The 20,431-nt window shown below is 43.7% G+C and overlaps 1 protein-coding gene across 4 annotated transcripts in view; it reads right to left on the bottom strand.

Moving 5' to 3' along the window:
- Positions 1-570: 570 nt before the first annotated feature.
- The window catches only part of TRIM36 (tripartite motif containing 36), a 28,506-nt gene continuing 8,645 nt past the window's right edge, over positions 571-20,431 (bottom strand). For 2 of the 4 annotated variants that reach the window (XM_075019989.1, XM_075019992.1), the window contains exons 2-10: positions 19,656-19,890; positions 11,161-11,504; positions 8,689-8,835; positions 7,518-7,613; positions 6,322-6,575; positions 5,547-5,671; positions 4,709-5,002; positions 4,117-4,414; positions 571-2,577 (exon numbers count right to left, since the gene is read on the bottom strand). In XM_075019989.1, the coding sequence (XP_074876090.1) occupies positions 2,223-2,577; positions 4,117-4,414; positions 4,709-5,002; positions 5,547-5,671; positions 6,322-6,575; positions 7,518-7,613; positions 8,689-8,835; positions 11,161-11,504; positions 19,656-19,890 (2,148 nt within the window). In that variant the 3' untranslated portion in view covers positions 571-2,222. The remainder of the gene's footprint in view (positions 2,578-4,116; positions 4,415-4,708; positions 5,003-5,546; positions 5,672-6,321; positions 6,576-7,517; positions 7,614-8,688; positions 8,836-11,160; positions 11,505-19,655; positions 19,891-20,431) is intronic. The other 2 variants (XM_075019991.1, XM_075019993.1) reach the window with 1 other exon arrangement.

Here is a 20,431-nt window from a genome sequence, read left to right as displayed (position 1 = left end):
ACTAACCATCAGGACTGTGTGGAAAACACTGCAGAAGAAACTTTGTAATGTTACCTTAACATTTGGTATCAACCAAAAAGGCAAATATGGTTTTAGAATTATGGAAAAAAGGAAAACCCAGAATTTTGTCATCCTTCACAGCAACAGAGTGTCTGTATGGAGGGCTCCTTCAGTCAGCCTCAGAAGGCAAGAGGGGGAAGGAGGGCAGCAGGATGCTCACCAGTACAGAATGGCTTCCCTCCAGCAAGAGGAAACATGAAGGGGAGGGCATAATGGGACAGAAAGGCTATGATAACCGTCTATTACAAAAAGAAATGGCCCAAAGAATAATTAGCGAGGGACAATGTGCCATTTCTCCTGCAGGATAAAGTTTCAGAAGATATCCACTCCTTCACACCTGCCACCTGGGACATCAAAGTGTTTCTCACACAAGCACACAATAAAGGCGTGGAACATACTTCCGTACAGCCTTACTGAGGCAGGAATATTTGCAGGTGAGGCCCAGACAAGAAGCTGCCCTTGCTGGGCCTTTCTAGCCCCAGAAGGGCTGTGAAGCACACCTTGGCGCAGATGACATTTCTGCCAATTACCATTTCTGCCAATTTCTTCTGACAGCGGCCACCAGACAGAGGCTTAGGAGAGAGGACACTGTGAGGGATGGACTCCAGGTCAGATCAGTACGACAGTTCAGACAGCAACGCACACAAAGGTTTTGCATTATGACCTACATTCATTAAAGTGTATTGTGATTTTCAGGTCCCGTTTCATAGTTCTACAGCTGTATACATGTACTTAGTAAGCATACTTCACACACATTCATCAAAATGCAACACTATCCCCAAATTAGAAAGCATATCCCCAAATTAGAAAGCACCAAGTATGTATTAGAAACATCCTTCACTTTAGATCCTTATTTTTCCACAACACAAGTTAACAGTGCAAGTACCCAAGTGTTTTTTTATGTAGATTTCTATAAACAGATGCAGTCCACCTCCGTGCCCAGTAAGATCATGTAACAGATCCTCCTGGAAGATACACTGAAACATATGGAAGACAGGGAGGTGATCAGAGACAGCCAACATGGGTTCACGAAGGGCAAATTGTGCCCGACTCAGTTAGTGGCCTTCTGTGATGGAGTGACTGCATCAACGGGCAAGGGAAGAGCTACAGATGTCATATACCTGGACTTCTGTAAGGCCTTTGATAAGATCCCCCACAACATTCTTACCTCTAAATTTGAGAGAGATGGGTTTGGTGCATGGACTGTTCAATGGAAAAGGAACTGGCTGGATGGCCATGTCCAAAGAGTTACAGTCAACAGCTCTATGCCCAAGTGGAAACCAGTAATGAGTGGTGTCCCTCAGGGGTCTGTACTGGCACTAGTATTATTTAGTATCTTCATTAACAACACAGTGGGATCCAGTACACCCTCAAGTTTGCAGATGACACCAAACTGAGCAGTCCACTTGCTAGAGGGAAGGGCTGCCATCCAGAGGGACCCTGACAGGTTTGAGGAATGGGCCCATATGAACCTCATGAGGTTCACTGAGGCCACATGCAAAGTCCTGCACTTGGGTCTGGGCAGTCCCCAGTGTCAGTACAGGCTGGGGGATGGAGAGCAGCCCTGCAGAGAAGGACTTGTGGATCCTGGTGGATGAAAAATTGGACATGAACCAGCAATGTGCTGAGAACCTAAACGTTCAGCTGCAGTTCTGATTTCTCCCTGCTTTACACTGTATTTTTGCAAATGTTACTTCGATCTGAAAGGCCCAGCCTCTGCTGCTCAGGGGTTAACTGGAAAACATTTGACCCTTCAGAGGTATTCAGGCAGATTTCTTAAAAGGAGAACAGCAATCACGTGCTATCAGCTTTGACTTCATTCAATGGAAAACTGACTATGTAGATTTAAGTTACATAAAAGGCAGATTTCTACCCCTGAAGAGTAATTTTGGTTGCTAGTCAAACTTCTTCCCTGCTTCCCCCTGGGAAGAAAGTCTGCAGATAACAGCATTGCACAGATCACAAGAAAGGCAGGAGAGTTCCTGGAAGAACATTTCCCACTGGTGTGGGAAGTGTCTGGACTGTTTGTTTAAAAAAAGCACGGCCTAGAGGCTTGTGAGCAACATGTAGGTAGAATGTAATTAATCAGGACTGAAAACTAAGGTAGAATTCTTCTGCTTTCATTTTCCATCTCAGAACAGCAATGGGAAGAGATTACTGCACTAGATGTCATCGTGGTACTCCCCATACCTTGCTGTGACCGCTTCCTCAAGATGAACCGCTGCGCCACCCATTAAGGCAAATGCTGGGTACATCATGCCAGAGCAGTCCACCTTGGATTCATAAAGGCATTTCATACGACCTGCGTCGTAAAACCCCACCTTGCCTTTGTCACAGTCAAGGCAGATGCCCAAGCACGACGGCAGGGGGAGGATTCTGCTTGCTGGATCCTTGGGGGAAGCAGGTGTCATGGGGATAAAGAACTTCTTCATGCCTAAAGTGACCAGTGTGACAGGCTGTGATGAGTCAAAGAAGGCATCTTCAGTCCCGCTGTCATGACCACTGTCTTGCTCGTATCTAGAACAGAAAAACAACCATTTGCTTTTGTCATATTCTGAAGCGTGATCAGTGACATGAACTGGAGAAAACATTTTTGTATGATAGATAACACCACGCTATCAACCACAAAAACTTGTGGGGTAAAAATATAGCTAAGCCAGGAGGGAAGATGAATTTAGTAGGTGGAGAACAGTTACTTGGGCCACCTCAAACAATTAATAACAGCTAAACACTACTACTGAGGACGAGGCCACAGAAGGCTTTACTAAGGAGTGGATGTATCTAAATGTACTCATGCTAGGCAATCATTAATGAACCCACAGGTAACTTAGTTAACTTGAGAAGTAATTTAGCAAATATGACTAATCATTACAGACAACATATGTTTAACTTTATTTACGTAATCTTAAACAGCACCAGTAAATACATTTAACGTTACTGTTGTCCTCTGAGTTTTCCATGACACTGCTGTATTACATTGTCTTCAAAAGTAAAGCCGTGGTTTAAGGTTTTGGTTGGGGGTTTTTTGTTTGTTTGTTTGTTTTTTAAAAGTGCTCTGCCTGGAGGCTTCCGTGAACCCCTGTTCCCCAGCTGGTTAGTGGGGAAAGTTTGTAGCTAGGTTTGTTCAGTTTACATGCTTTTCCCCCTACTCCTGTCCCCAGATGAAGACAGAGGTGAGAAGCACGCATTCTTCTGTGCGGACAATCCCTAGCTAGGTGTGCAGGTTTGGGGTGTTTGGGGGCAAGTTGGATGTGTGTCAGCTAAAGTTTTCCAGATATTTGTGTGGATAAGGAAAAAGAAATCAGGAAATCAAGTTCTAATTTCTCACTTTGCAAAAAGGCTCCATCTGACTTTCAGCAGCTCAAGGCATTTGCATTTTTACACTTTCACTATGTTATACAGGAGGAAGCCAATACATTTGTTAGATTCCTGAAAAAGTTAGGAGTTCCCAGGAGATAGCCCCCCAGCCTGCAGTTCCTGCACACATCCAGGCTTACTACAACTGTAATTGAGAGCTGGAGATCTTTTTGCTGGTTTGTCCACTGTACTCTGGCTTGTGCTCAGTAGCACTCCAGTACTGTAAGCAAGCGTATAGCCTGGGATAAGCCAGTGACTTGAGTCCACCATGATGCAAACTACAGCAAAGTTACACAGATATGCACAGTGAACATTGTACCTCTGAATGGCTGCCAAACCTCGTATGCTAAGGGAATTAAGGCAGAGTCTTACTATTGATGATTAAGCATTGCTTCAATCTTGCAACTGACGGCTTTTTTTTACGTTCTTGCTTTACATCCCTATAGATGTATCTTGACATTTCTTTCCCAAAGATTTCGTTCCCAAAAAGAAAGAAAATAGGACTCTGGATAATTAGAATTTCTTTCTACTAGTAGTGGGGGGTGAACAGGACAAGCTGCTTACACCATACCCTTCAAGCACTTTCCACTGGTTAGGTTCTCCTTGCGTACTAACTGAGAACAGACTCACCCTTAATTTATTTTTTAAAAAGCCATCTCCTTATATAAAACATGTATTAAGCAAGAGTCTGGAATTTACCTTGGGCTGGTCACATCATGGGTATTATGGAACAATTTCTGTATCTTGCTGCTAGAAACAACTCCCACTTTCACCAGGTAGGAATAGGCTTCCACATGAAAAGCCCAGAAGTGCTTCCCTTTGGCAATCCCAGTGTCACCAATGATGTAATCCAGGGTTGTGTAGCATCCGACTTGCATGTGCTCAGATCCCAGCAGTAGAGGAAATCCAGCCCTGCTTTCCACAGAGGTTCTTCTTGGGTTCAGCAGGAGATGTTCGCTGTTGTACCCACATTTGTCATCAAAAAGAAAACTGAAAACTGAAAAACAGTATCCCCAAAAATTTCCTCTTAGTTAAGTATTTGACCTTCTGTGCTTATAAACTACATTTTAAGTCACACGGGTGTTAGAATTTCTCACTTTTAAAGGCTACCAGGAATGTCATGCAAGTCTCAGTATGCTACCCATTTAACCTGTTTCTTAACAGTGTTTCTCAACATTTATGCAACCAGTAACAGCACAGTAGAAGTCCGGGAGCTACTGGAAACCACCTACAGCTCTGAACACTGACAGACATGGATTCAGCACCTGGTCGACATAAGAAAATCCAATACCTGGAGCTGGAGGCGTATGCAAAATAACTTCTCGGCTCCAAGGGCTACAGATGGACCCTTTATATCCTCGAACTCTAAAGGCATAGCTGCTGTTGTCATCAAGATCAGATATTACTTTGCTCTTGCTGCAAACTTTGATCTCCTGCCACGTCGCACTCTCCTCTTCTCTATTAAGCTTATGATACTCAAGAACATAGGTATCAGCTGAGTCTGTCTTCCCAGGGCATTCCCAACTGATCAGAGCTTTGTTGTAGACTCTGCTCTGCTCTTCATTGATTTCTGGTGTTTCTAGACCTGGAATGCCAGAGATTCAGGAGGAAAAAACCTCAAATTCAGATATATGTCGTTTCAGAGTTAACAATACAAGCCCCTTCTTGAGTGGCTATAGCACTGCGTGTGTGCGAGTGAAATCTGACTTGCCTAGTTGAAGAGTGCATACAAGGATGGTTCTGTTCATACACTTAAATAAATCCCCTGTTTTCTGTTTTTACTTTGAAATTTGTATTACTTATTTCTGCTGGCAGCTAAAAAAAAACATATAAAAATTATTCTTTTCTGTCATACAACAAAAAGCTTCTCGGAAGACCTAGTATTATTTAATTACGAAATTTTGAAAGCCAGTGTAAACTGGTACTGAATGCAATGGCATCTTAGCTTCTTTATCAAAGCTGAAGTTAGCCTTGGTACCAGGCAATGCCTTGTGGATCGCGGAGACAGAAGGGACAACACAAGTCACAACACCGAGTTCTGCAACTACAGCCCTGCATAAGTTTTGCCTCTTTCCAGAGAAGCCCTTAAAACCGTAACTCGAGAAAGACCTGATGCTCTCGCTATTTACCATTGGAATGGAAGGCCAAGTCACCAAGGATGTCTTCTTGCTTGGCTATGTCCACCACAAAGTCTTCAAAAGTAGTTTCAGCTGCTGGCCTGAAGTTCTTCAGAGATTCAGTAGCTTTTTGGATTCTGAAAGCACAGAAGCAGAAGTATGGCAGAAGAGAGAAAAGGGAATTCACATGTCTGCATTCCTTAAGGTAAAAATGCTAGGGTTTGCTTTAAAAAAAGTTCTGTTTTCATGTACTCACTGATGCCTCCCAGAAATTTCTGCCTCTCTAGACAGAATTCAAATGCAAAATTTAAAGGTTTTCTGTAGCTCAGTGTAAATATAAGGAACAGGTAATTGTTCAGCTGGCAAAGCATTGTAACAGTTTGGGGCATTATGTTCAAAAGAACAAAACAGGTGTGAAGCACTAACAGAGAACAACCATTAAGATCAAAGAGTTTAAAGCCAGAAGAGACCTGTTAGATTAACTTGCAAATACCCAATACAATCTCTGAGCAAAGCAATGTGTCAGTGAGCTGAATGGGCTACCCTTCCACTGCAGTCCTACTGAACAAGGCTAGGCGTTGTCGCAGGACAGAGCCCCTCCTGTGTGCTGTTCCTTAACGCACACTGTCATGTAGTAATTTCTACTGCATGGTACCACGACCATCTCCTGAGCATCTGCAATACAAGGTACTGCATTCAATACTTTGCTAGCAGGTGTCAAAAGAGTATGACTGACCAGACATCCTGGAACAGTGCCTGTACCTCAAACAGAAGATAATTAAGATACCTGACATGAAGTTGTTTTGCTGTTTGAACAAAGAAAGATGGATCAGTTTCTTTAAGCACTTCTTGAGCATATCCTACAAGGCCATTATTTTCCAGGAGCCCTTGATATTCTTCCGCTTGCGTCTGCAATTTTTCCAGCCTTAAATTCTTAGAGGCTTCAATTGCCTTAAGAGCTGCAGATTTCTTCTCTTCCAGGACATGAGATAATTTCTCAAAACTCCGAGATGCTTCTTCTTTAGCTCTTTCACTGTTGCACTAGGAGGGAACAAAAGACATTTTAGACAGAGCCCGCAGCACTGTGACTGTGTACAGAAACACACCTAAGGTTGCTGAAGGTATCACAGCAATCTAGTCATCCATTTGACAGACAAGACTAATGAGCTTTGTTATGCTCTTCAGCACTGAAAATGGAATCAGCACTGCACCCAAGCTAGTGAGCATTTACTATCTTAACACAGAGAACGAGGACCAGGAAAGTACTCCTCTGATTATGTCTTGAATTATGCACAGCATTTGTCTGAACAGCTCATCGAAAAGCACTGTAAAAGCAGGTCAGTCTCTGAAATCTTCATGCCCAAGAGCTAGGTGCTCTTCCACCTTCCCCAATCACCCTCAACTGGGTGTCCAGCCCAGTTGCTCACATATGCCCTCAGAACTGTAGTGCCACCTCTGCCCAGTGCCCTGGATAAAAGGAACTACGAAGTACGAAGACAACTCTATCAAGATAAAGGCAAGTGCCAGAACTCCTGCAATTTCTGCCACTGCATTTTTCAGCTTGTATGTGAGCTCCCAGCTCTGGCTCCTCTGCAGGGAGATTTTGCCCTTAATTCTGACTTTACTGCAACATCCTCAAGGCAAACAGACAGTGTAAATTGTGCAGCACCATTAATACACAAGAGCTGTCAGTCTAACCCACCTCTCTTTGGTTAAGGTATCAAATAAGCTTTATTTCAATTAAACTTACAGCAGCACCCAAAACTTAACTTCCCCCTGTATCTGTATGTTGCCCAAATTTCCCATGCTGTCAGGACTAGGTCTTACCGTGTGTGATTCAGGACTAACACAAACTGTTCAGAAATTGTTTCACTGGCTAACTGAAAAAACCCAAAGGATTTGAAACACTTCACTAAAAACAGTTCAAGTCCCTGCTGTGTCCCTGCAAGGGCCATCCCCAGACAACCCACAAGCCACTCTTACCTCTGTTTCTTTCAGCAGCAGATCCAGCTGTGTGATGTGAGCTTTCACCTGGCTCTCCTTACTGATGAGGTACTCGATATCTTTTGAAAGCTTCTCCTGTTAAAAAAAACCAGCAAACTGGCAGAGTAAGGGTATCCCACCCAAACTGACCACCAGCGCAGGCAGAACATCCCACTCGTGCTCGGTTTATCTAGTGAAAAGGACAGCAGCCTGCCACCAGTCACGAGCAGCAACCCTGCGGAGAATTGCTCGGTGACCTCTGATGACTGCACAGGGATATGAGGCCACTGCTGTGAGCAGGACTGGGGGCACAGCCTCTAAGGACAAGAGGTAACAGCCTCAGCTGGCTCATTCTTCCCCAGCCACAGGAGTCACCCTCTCTTAGGCTGGGAACACGAGGCTTCAGGACACTACTAAAACTTACAGAAAAGCCTTGTTAGTTATTAACTCATTTGTAATAAGATTTGCTAGAAAAAATAGTGTTTCGAAGCATGAACTTGGGAGTGTCTCTGCACTCCCTTAGCTGCAAGAGGTAACAGTTGTACAGGAAAAGCCTTGCAAACAGTCAAGGAGGCCAAAGAGCACCAGGCTGGCTGGTTTGGTCTTCTTTTTTTTTTTTTTTCCCCCCTGTGAGCAAGAAAGGAAGAAAAGGAAGAAGCGGAGGTAGCAGGAAATCATTCTTTAATAACAAAGCAACGTTTGCAAGTCTTCCCTGTTGTACTGTGCTTAGGGAATTAACAGCTATGCAACTTCAGAATTATACAAGGTCCCAAGAGATACTTCAGATGCAAATTTTTCAGGAGGGCTTCTAAAGCATCAGCTAACCCAAGCCACAAGGACATTTATCTTAAAAAAGCTAGACTGTAAAGTATTAACTGCTTAAACCTTCGACATTGCTCAGTACTGCTGTACAGTCGGCTAAAATAAGGTGAAAGCACTTTTAAGGGGTTATGTTTCAAGCCTCATAGAAAATACAGTTTAGTTTCTCAGAGGTGCACTATGTCACACTAATATATACATTAACAGACGTTGCCCAACAGCATGCCTCATGACTAGTTCAGTGTCCTCTAAACACATGTCCTGGCTTCCTGCCAGAAGGAGTTTGCCCTTACACCAGAAGCTCAGTACTCTTCCCCTTCTTAAGGCCAGGTCCAACAGTATTTACTTTTACCTTAAGGGTTTTGTAGGCAGTGCTCATGGTTGTTACTCTATGGTTTGCATGACATCCACCCAGTTTACAAAGATGACAAACAGGCCTTCTGCAGAGTTCACAGTACATGTTTACCCTCTCCATTTCATGTTCTGGACACATCAAAATCTGAAAAAAAAAGAGCAGAGCGAATGCAGGGGTACTTCCAAAAACTGAGGGGCTCAACAAGCCATCAAACCACTCACTCATCCCATAGCAGTGTCTGATGTCATTAGTGAATTTTTTATATTCAGTTTATCTTCCACCTTTTATATGTGGCCATGCCAGTGACAGCCAGCAGATGAACACACTGTTTCACAAGGTTTACAGTCAGTAAACCTGTGGCAATGTCTGTGTACACATCATGTAGCCTCTATATTGCAATCAACCCTGTGGCTAATCCCTGAAGTTGTTTGCATGCCTCAGACTCCCTACACTCCTGTTCAGACCTGTAAATGCAACATACAACACACCCACCCTGTCAAATTTAACCGTGTCCGTGCCAGCATCTCTTGAAACAGCTATGAAGTGTTTCTTAAAGCAAGAGTTGCCATAATATGGTAATGATTTAAGTTTAAGCTAGACTCTGATCAGCCACATAACTATTGCTCTTGGAGCAACAAACGAAATGCAGCCACCACCACCACCAGTCACAGTCATTTTAAAGACAAAAGGCTCCAGTGTTTCAATTTTTCTGTCTGACTCCAATTACGAGTTGTTCATGCTGAACGCTAATTCCAGTATCAGCTTAAACACCATTGCAAAACATACACACACACATAGGGCTGTGCAGGCAGACATCTCCAAACACTGCGGTCATGCTCTTAGTCTGTAGAAGGAATTTTTCCACAGCAGTGCATAGTCACACCTAACAGAAACCCTGTATAAGCCAGAATTACAGCCTGCAAGCTGGAGACAGAAGAGGGTAGCAGATTACCTTGTCTAGTTCTCTCAAAATTCAAGAACAATCAGCCCAGTGTGTGCTTTTCCCATCCCCACCACACACGTTACAAAGTGCTTTCCAGCCTGGTTGTAAATTAAAGTGATGACTGGGAACATTGTTCAGGTGACCAGCAAATACTCCATGCATTCAGCTCAGGTCTTAACAATGCAGTGCAATGAAAATAATGCACTTTTCTTTCTTTATATTACGCTCAAACAGTCCTCAAAAAAGTCTCTATAAGAGCACAGTAAAGTTCAGTTGAACCACTTCTCCCCCTTTTGCTCTGCTTCAATAGAATACAACTCCTGACTTTTAAACCCAAATTCAGTCTGCATGTAGTATAACAACATGGTACCTTTATGACTACACAAGGATCACAAGATGCCTTTGGTGGTTTTAAGTAGCAACATTGCAGCAGTGAGGGTTTAGGTACCATAGAAGCAAAGTTTTTAAGGAGCTGTGCAGCATTTTAGATCAAGAGCTGGAAGACAGCATGCAAACTTTTACCTTACCCATTTATCCAATGAAGGGACATTTCACAACGACAGCTGTGTGCTAGTGCATTTTAAAGCACACCAAGCTCATGCTTGTTCTTAACTACAATGAATGTGTTAGACTCAAGAAAAACGGCACTAAGTGGACTTCTAGAAGTTCACTATCTGCCAGCTCGCTGACTTCTGAGGCTCTGATTTCTCCAGCCTCAGAAAGAAAGTACACCACCAGTCAAGAAGTTTCTTACGCATTGCCCATTAAATCAGATCTACTTAATTTAATCAAAATTAATCAGGACTCTTTGAACACCAGCGTTTCCAATACTTGTGGGACCTCCAGCAAGGTCACTGGCCACAGACACTGCCATGTTCTGCGCTACACTTAGCAGGAGAAACAAAGGTAACGGAACTTGCAATCACTCTGTTTTGTCTAAGTGCAGCAGCAGCAGCAGTATGTAAAGTAGAAAACGTGCCATTATGTTTTTCTCTTCTGCTCTAGCTAAAAAAATAACAGGGTGTAATAACAACAGAGACCTGAACTCCACCTTTTGCTATTGCTAGATGCAAGGAAGAAGAGGAAGAAGATGCTTTGTGATGGATCCAGTTCAGACACAAAACATCCAAAGGCAACCTGCCTTAAGGGGACAGGGGGGAGGCCAGTTGTTTTGGGTTTTTTAAGTTTCCGCACACAGGCATTCTCCTTAACCTGACTTTCAGAGAAAAGCACTCCCATTCTAGATGTTCAAGATCATTAAGTGTTCCAAAAAAAAGAAAAAATAAAGACCCAAATCACAAATAACACAATCCATTCCCCAAAGTAAAAAAATCCTTATTTTTAGAGTCCCCTTCAAATATGTTCTCAATGTCCTCTTGAACAACAACCACTTCATCACCAACAAAAACAAAAGCTTATGGTTCACTCAATAAATAACAGCAATAATCAGTAAAGCAATAACGGTCCAACCCAAATTCTGTGCCCAAATGGCACAACCCAAATTCTGTAAGATACGGTATCCTTACCTTGGGTCTGAAGTTGGTGGTTGGTCCTACATATTCATGCTGGGCTTTCACAGTTCCCCAAGGATGGTGTATTTTGAAACATTCATTGCAATAGCTTGCACTGCAGTCCATGCAGCTCTTTGTGGACTCTTGAGGTGGAGGTTTGCAGAAATCGCACATAATAGCAATGGCTGCCCTGGCTGCCTGTCTGTACCTTTCCACAATGGTTTCCAGAATAAAATTGCGAAATAAGCCATTGATGCCACGTTCTCCAAGATCAATATCCCGCTGGCAACCCGGACAAGGAAACAGACTCGATCGAGGAGTCAGTGAATTGCGTTTTCTGCCTGTGTAGACACCAAATCCTGATTTAGGAGGAGCATAAACAGAAGAGGTTTAGATTTTAAAGGGAGAAGCACCGGAATTTATGAACCAATTCCGAACTATTGTAGCACATCGTCCAAACCAGTACAATACCAATTCATATGCAGTCTGCCAAGCCAAAGAGAATACATTTGCCACCACAAGGCAGTGTAATGTCTGAGTCCAGGGGACATTGCAAACTACTGCTCTAAAACTTAAATCTATGTTAAGACGAATTTAGCTGTTCCAATCCTATCTGCTTCATCTAGTTTTGGATGCACTCAAGCTGCAGCCTTTCAAACCACTAAACACAAACCCTTCCAGAAACCAGCTGGTTTTAGGCTAACTGGGTGCCCATATAGAGAGCAACAGCTTCGTAACATATTGAAGTGAAAGATGCTTATTTCCACTGTGAGACTAGCTATTCCCAGACAAATATAGCCAACTCTGAGCTCCCTCAAGTTTGCTTTGGCTGAGTTGAGCTTATCTGGCTCATCCCAAGAGGCATCATCTAAAAATAAAGAGGAAAACAAAAGAACTAGATATTACCTGTATGAAATCCCAGACAAATCATTTAGTCAAAATACGCAGAGGCTGACTTGGCCCTTGCTGAATGGCCTTGTTAAAGGAGGGCTGCTAAGTAAGCCCCGCGCACCAAAGGCGATGCCGAGATGGTTATGCCTGAGAGATTCTTCTACCTTCAACTGGGGAATCATAGAATGGTTTGGGCTGGAAGGGACCTTGAAGGTCCTCTAGTTCCAACCCCCCCGCCATGGGCAGGGACACCTTCCACTAGACCAGCTTGCCCAAAGCCCCATCCAACCTGGCCTTGAACACTTCCAGGGATGGGGCATCCACAGCCTCTCTGGGCAACCCGTTCCAGTGCCTCACCACCCTCACAGTCAAGAACTTCTTCCTTACATCCAAATCTAAATCTACCCTCTTTCAGTTTAAAGCCATTACCCCTTGTCCTATCGCTACATGTCCTTGTAAAAAGTCCCTCTTGGGCTTTCTTGTAGGCGCCCTTTAGGTACTGGAAGGCTGCTGTAAGGTCTCCCTGGAGCCTTCTCTTCTCCAGGCTGAACAACCCCAACTCTCTCAGCTTGCCTCCATAGGAGAGGTTCCCCAGCCCTCTGATCATCTTCATGGCCCTCCTCTGGAATCACAGATCTGCATGGTTACACAGGGTACGTCTATCTCTTTTCATTTCAAAAGGAGACAGCAGAGAAACTGCACTCCTACCAAACAGCTACGCACAAATTTCCCCTCCTCTCCAAAATAAAGGGATCAAAGGCTCAGGTAAAGCCACAAGCCTAAGAAGCCTGCTCAAGGGGATGGCTCACGCAGACCCAAAAGCTACTTACAAGGGTAACGTTCTTGAGGCTATCAAACAGGGAGTGCATCCCCGTGTCTCACTCATGAACCCACAGGACACAACTATCAAAAAGAGCCCTTTATGTATTTCTGAAGCAGGGCAAGCCAGTGTTTAGGCTTAACATGTATCCTCTCAGCTTCTCCTTACAAAGAAAAAAAAAACATTCTTTGTAGCTGGGGCGTGGTTTTAAGATCCCTTTGAGAGGACTGCACGCTGGTATAACTAACACATTTGTAAATGGAGGTACGACTTAAAGTTGAATTCTTAGTGTTGAAATAGGTTCTTCTTCAGAAGGGGACATTTGTTCTCATCTGTATTTAGTCTGTATTTAGATCTTCCCATCAGAAATGTCAAGGCTTCATTTCTTTTTGAAGTGTCCTTTGCTGCTATCTAAAAGACACTTGCCTTGTGCTGCTCTCCTGTGGCTGCTTCACCCAACAATCCAAAACCTCCCTTCCCATCACGGCCTTTCCAGTCTCTTCAAAAAACCCGAACCAACACTCCCACAAGGAACCAGTTCCTTTAAAAATCTTTGACATGTGTCCCATGGTAGTTATGCACGACTGCCAGCTAAGAACCCACAGAAAGAGCATGAGTAAGTGTGTACAAGGTGGCAGTCTCAAATTCAGCTGGTCTCATGCCTTTCTGTAGGTTCTGAGCAGAACAACTAGACTGCATTTACAGAACAGTATGGGTGACAAAAGCCACTGTACAGAACTCTCTGGCCCAGGGAAGCACAGATTAGGTTTTTTTTATTTTTTTCAGTACTTACTTGAAGTGAATTAATTACTCAAACTGTATGTCCTGCAGTACCTGCAACTTGGCATACACTGTGCAACACACACACATGCAATGCACAGCCACAGCAGTGAAACACAAACTGTATTTGCAATGTATGCTCCAAGCTAGCACTGCACACAGGAACACAGAGAGATCTTCTACACAGACTTCTACAATGGCCTGAACAAAAAGATGATTTTGCATGCAGTACCATGCAGTCAACAGCTACAGAAAGGCATCTGGAGTACTGACATTTGCTAAAACTAAGAAAATAATGATACAGTGTACAGGGACTGCCTACAAGCAGTACGCTGTAGCAGAGAGCAAGCAATGACAAAGCAACATAGTAAGAGGAAAAACCATGGTGCAGTGGTCAAGTTTAAAAATACTATCTGAAATTCGTATCCAGTAGCATGCTTTTGAAGTCTGGCCCAAGCGGCTCAAACGTGGAAGGGGTGTTTGTTTAACTCAAAGGCGAGTTCAGCTGCATCCCAATGGAGGCCTTTCATTCTGCCCGTGGTGGACTGACACAAGACCATCATCACAAGCCATGCTCTCGAAGACTGGTGACACTCTGCTTATGGAAAGCAATCCAGTATCAAGGAAGTCCTGTGCACCTTCAGATGTCTCACCCCTTTTCTTTGACAGCATTCTAAGAGCCTAGGGTTGGTTCTTTTCCCCTATTTTAAACCCTGAAAGTTTACTTGCTAAACTTCTTGGCATGCTCTGCCACTTCAACATTTAAAGTATGGAAACATCCTCTTTTTGCCTGGCGAGTGTTGAAATATTAACATGCAGTAAGAATTAGTCTGCTTTCTGCTCATAGGATTTCTACGCTTGTATTTTAAAAAGCAAGCACTGATGAAGTGCTAAATTACTTCAAGACTACCTTTCCTATCGGCCTTCTGTCCAGCTTGCTAAAACTGAACTCTGCTTTTATACCAAAAAACCCCCCAATCCACAAAAAATCAGAGCAGCAAAACCCATGGATTTTGTAGTCATATTAGACGTGCGGCTCAGAGATTAGGTCCTCCCCATATTCTCTTTTACACTTTGTCAATCTGATTTACAACAAACAAGTATGTATTTTGCGAAATATTAGGAATCATCACAAGAGATTTTCCACTGGGGTTTGTAAACAGACTGCTCCACTTGCAATGAATAGCTCAATGCTTAACTAAAAAATTAGCACAAAAATTAGCACAACATATGCTAATGCTCAGACTCCAAACTCACAAATATTAGGATATAGATTGCAAAGACTCAAGTCAAAGAGCTATCTTAAGTGTGTCTTTCAAAGGCAATGTTTAAATGTCCTCTTCCCAAGGAGAGGTACCAACACTTAAAATGTTGAAAAGCCCAACCTGCAGCTGATGGTTTGCAAAGGGCTAAGACATCTTAAAGATAAAATTGTGTTTTCCAAGTAAACAGTGTCACCAGAATTCTATGGTTATGGAAGACATGGAAGTTAAATGTGTGAGAGCTTAAAGAATAAAGATTTTAAAAGTCAACTGGATTCTCATAAAAAATTTTTAAAAAAATGTAAATGTATATTGCTACCCCCAACCCCTGACTCGGTTAATGCTTTTGAACAAATTTTTAGGAAGAAAGAAAAGAAAAAAAATGTGAGAGAAGTCAGTAGCTGCAAAATGTCATTTTCAGATACTTTAATCTTCCCCAAATCAAGGGTGCTTTCTGCAAAAAAAGCAGATAAGGACAGCTTTCCAAGAGCTCTGCTAGTGTCCTACGGTATCTTTGGTTTATGACACTTTCAGTCTTCAACTGAGCCAATTTAAACTTCCCCTTCTGATTAGCTGCTTTGTCCTCCACTGAGTGTGAAATTCAGATTTGTGTTTAGCTTAGTTCGTGTCTTTCTTGAAGGACACAGTATTTCTATGGATTGTTCATGTACCTGTCAATACTACGGCAAGATGGAGGTTTGGGCTTTTTTTTTTTCCTGTTTGTGACAAAGCATCACATTAAAAAAAAGGAAGTATTTATGTTAACAAGCCCACACAGTGGCTGAGATGCTCAGACTAGCTCAGTTGGAAATCAGATGTACTTAAAACAAAGAGACACTGGCTATCCTTCAACCCGACTGTGTCACTAAGCACACCAAACATTACAAGTGTATCAATTTGAAATATTTAGTTTTCCTCGCATATTGATGTGCTGTGCTTAATGGCCAGATCCAGAACTACCTACTCAGATTAACATGGTGTAAACTTCAACCTGCTTCTTTATCAAATTAAGCAAGCTCAGATAAAATGAAGAACCAGTATGACCTCCCATTTAAAACTGACTGCCGAGCACGACCTCTCAATGTTACAAAGAACAGTCTAATAATTACACTTCACTACCAATAAGACAGCAGTTTTACTGAAACTTGAGCATGTAAACTCTTAAAAATTAAAGTGTGGGGCGGGGGGGGGGGGGGGAACGGGACTGTTGGGTTTTTGTTTCAAAGGGAAGAGAGAACGTGCATTTTTGTACCCATCAATGTATATTCAGTCATGCATACAGACAAGAAAAAAAAAAAATACAATCCAACCCTTAACTGAATTCCAGTCCAGTTGACCTTTAAGTCAGTGTTAAACAGAATGAAAAGCTTTCCTTATAGAAGTCCTCTGCTGTACCTTTGCTCACTGCAAAAGCCATTTTGTGGACTTGACCACTGACAAAAGCTATATGCTAACCAACAATATTTCACTTGAGATCTAAATGCTAGACTATCTCTAGCCAATACAAGAAGTGAAGCATTTCTACCTCTCCACCCAAAAGACCTCCTCTGTGAGGCTGCAAACAATGAACAGAAAGCTGTTTAGAAATCAAAAAATGAGATATACCATTGGTTTACGAAATGATACTTTTCAAACGAAAAGCATCAACTGTTTTCTCTCCTGTGGCTGTTACACTACTGCAGGGCTGAAAGGCAAGAACGTTTAATTTCCTAGCATGTGAAACAACTGTAGTATTTAAGCAGAACAGAAAAAAGGACAAAGAAGAGATTGGGGGGGCCGGGGAGCGCATGGAGAGATATTTGAAACATTCAGTTTCTGCATTATCAGTCAGTGCTGCGCAAGTGTCAACACAACCACATTACATGCTTTACTCTAATTACACCAACATTGTAATTGCAGTAACATTACAGAAGATGGATTAGCAATAAGAAATATCCTTTATTTTCATTTTATATGCAACATTATCTTTTAATCGAAACTTATTTTATATAAAACATAAACAGTGGGGGTTTTTTAAACCAACACATTAGGTTTTCAGAAGCACACGCACTCCGTTTCAATTGAAAAATAAAGAGTTCTACCAGTTCCGGCCTTTTTACATTAAGATAAATTGTATTTGTAAATTGCAAGCTGCGTGTGCACAACAAATACGGAACACGGAGCAGTTCCTTCTGGCATCTCAAGAACTTAAATGCCAAAATCATTTTAAATAGATGATACTCCTTATGGAGATAGCAGGGATTCCTTAAGTGAAACAAAAAGAAAAAACCCACAGCGGGAGGAAGGTGTCGTATACGTTTTCAAATATAACAATAATGTCTTGACAGTGACGTGCCCTCCATAAGCTTACCAGAAATTCTAGTGGTTTTTTGTTACACATATGAGGCCCCACTGTGGATGTTTTCTTGTATGTTTTCTCTCTTATGGAGCTGTTTTATTACAAATTCCCCTACGGATCACGAAATGAATTAAGAAAGGCAGTGCACAGCACGGGTACGTCAGATGCAAGACGAGAATTGTACAAATGCAAGTTGCAAGCGGGTTGAACATTACTGGTACCAAACATCTGAGAGCAAATCTCACACCCTACATAGCAATGGAGCTATAATGCCTGTAACATTAGAAACAAAGACAGTACAACCTGAATGTCCAAATGTGTCCTTTAAAGCTCCCATTTCCATATGCTTTTCATTTTGCAAATCTGAACTGTCTGAGAAGATAATTTTCCTGTGATGTGCATCTGCCCAACACTCTTTGGGGGGAAGGGGGGAAAGCCCATTATTTCCAAGTCTCAACCCTCTCTTGCTACTCATCAAACAGGTATGAAGTCTTTAGGAAAGCATTCATCTCCCTCTACTAGCAGGTCAGATGAGGAGATAACACACGTAACTTCCCATCGGTCTGCTGGGATGGTGGCGGACTACGGTGGCTTTAAAGATTACAACCCCTGCCACAACTTGTGTGCGGGTATGGGGGTATGGGGGGGGCAGCGGGGGCAGGAGTGCCAGGAATGGGTCGGTCTTGCCCTCTCATTAAGGGCATAACAAGCAGTAATGCTGAGCCTTGCAAGAAGAGCAGCCAACAGCTATGGCAGCACTGCGAACTCAACTCCGCACATTTAGTAGTAATTAAACGTCAGGTTCCCAAGGGAGCTCTGCCTCCTCAGCGCACCGGGCAGACTGTGCCGCAGCACCGCGTGCGGGCCGAGCCATGCTACGTCGCTATTTCTACTGCCCGACGGGGAGGAAGCTGGAGGGCAGCTTTCGATGAGAGAGGAAGGATTTACCTCCTCGCTTACGCTGCTGAAGGCAGCGTGGGGGGGGCAGCTCCCCGCGTGAAGCCTGTCTGATACTCCCACACTTCACCAGCCCCAGTTCTCACAGGGAGGTGGGGTCACCCGCGGTGCATCCACCGCTCCCGGGGAACCCAGCCTGGTGCTCCAAGGTCCGCCTTGTAAAAACGTAAATCGGACAGCTGCAGCAGAAACCGGTGACCGCTTCGGTCCGTGCGCACGATGCCGTCCCAGAACATTACGCTCGCTGGGGAAAAAAGGGAATAGACTCGGATTTGGGAGAAGGCAGTCACCCACGGGCTCTCTTCATTCAAACTGAACACTGCAGTCAGAGAGGGCTCAGAAAGCAGCTGAAATGTACGCAGAGCTAAACAGTGACTGTGGGGCTGTGCACCCCGCGTCCAGAAAATAGGACCGTAATGAAGATAACCAGCCACTTGGTTTGGGGATTCCCCCAAACCATGTAAGCCTCAACCAGCCAAGCTATAGCAAACACAGCACTCACTCACCAAACTGATCTGAAAGAGCACCAGTACTAGCAACTCGGGAGCTGTTTAAAAGAAGCGGGTGAAATGAAACATTTGAACTTTGAAAACTGGGAAGGGGAGGATGAATGTTAGTAACATATGAAATGCAAGATACAGCTTTAGGGTTTGTCTTGTGGGTGACTCTTCCAGAGCACTGTGGAGCGTGGCTTTAAAGTGGATAATTATGTCAGAAGGAAGCCTAAAAGCCAAGCCAAGGTTTCTTTCAAGAAGTACAGCATGCACAAAGTACTTGTGATGTATCTGCGTGAAAGCGGATCGACTCATCCGTGGATTACGCAGACAGCTGTAAGAATCTTTCTAGTGTGATGGCACAAAGAGCGTGAGCAGTCCTGCAGCTCCGCGCTCCTGAAAGCTTCGAGCAGAGCACACTGAAAGAGACTGTTGGTGCAGTCGTCTTTCTTACGGTCATCTGCCCTCCAATTCTGCAACCATGCAATGATCATCATCCATGGAAAATGACTTATTGGAAGCACAATGGAATGGGTAGGACAAAGCCGTGATCTGCAAAGTCTGCAGAGGCTCAGAAGGAAGTTGGAACTACTGAATTTAGGCTGGCCGAAACCTGAGAGAACCACCTCAACAGTACTTCTGACAGGCAATGAAACTGCTGAAATCTACATCTGGACGCTATGGAACACGATGCCATTGCATCTCGCTGTAACTGGAATAAACAAACACAATGGTTACACAGATTTACAGGATGCCACAAAGACAAGTCTATTATCTATGAAATACAGTGCACTCTCCTTAAAAATATTGCCATTGTTCTTGCCACAGAACGAACAAGACTTGCGCTATCCCCTTTAAGGACGTCAGGAGTACGGGGAAGACATTTTACCAACACAGACACCATTCAGCTCAAATCAGTCTAATGGATAAAATCCATCAGGAAAACACGCAAAAATTCCGGTACATACCTGATCTACTAATCCTGTCAATTCTGTCCATGCTAGAAGAAGAGATTTTAATTCGAGGGCTACTCTGATTAGAGGATTCAGAGCCTCCATCAGCAAAAGCGTCCTCCAACGCAAAGAGTATTTCTTTCACACATTTGTGACAGACGTTGTGCTGGCAAGGAAGGATCAGCGGATGGGTAAACAATTCCTTGCACGCCGGGCAGATGAGCTCTCTTTCGATCCCCTTAATGGTAACCTTCGTGACAGAAAGAGGGAGAAACCAGTGTAAGCGCAGAAAACGTGAGCCAGCAAGACTCGGGGCACAGCTGCATGTCGTCTGCATGCCACCAAAGCCCAGCTCTGTGGAATAACCGCTGCGCAGTTTTAGATGGTCTGAAGCACTCCTCTGGTCGACGCTGCAAACGAGTCTCAATTAACATTTCTGAAGGCGCCGACAACGCTCGTTTCGACGGAAACGAACGCTGCCACTAGGCAAACTCAGTGCACCTTCAGGTCATGTCTGCATTGCAGGGGAGGAAAGGAGAGGAGGGGAGCAGTCTGAATTCCACTCGAGGACCTAGGGAGGGGAAAGCAACCGTACTTCCCAACAAAAGGAGTCCACACGTGGAACTCGGCTTGCTCGCTGGCTTTTCCGGGGGGGGGACGGGGGACGGGGAGAAAAAAAAGAGCTTAGGTGTCAGGCTGGTTACACGGCAGGCTTTCCCGCCGCGGAATTCACACTTGGGGACTGCAGCTGCCTCGGCTTCACCAGGCTGACAGTTCGAGTCGGGACCATC

Source organism: Buteo buteo, chromosome Z, assembly GCF_964188355.1.
Source record: "Buteo buteo chromosome Z, bButBut1.hap1.1, whole genome shotgun sequence".
Classification (NCBI taxonomy): Eukaryota; Metazoa; Chordata; class Aves; order Accipitriformes; family Accipitridae; genus Buteo; species Buteo buteo.
Note: the sequence above shows the minus strand (reverse complement) of the source record. Positions and strands in the feature narration are given on the sequence as shown.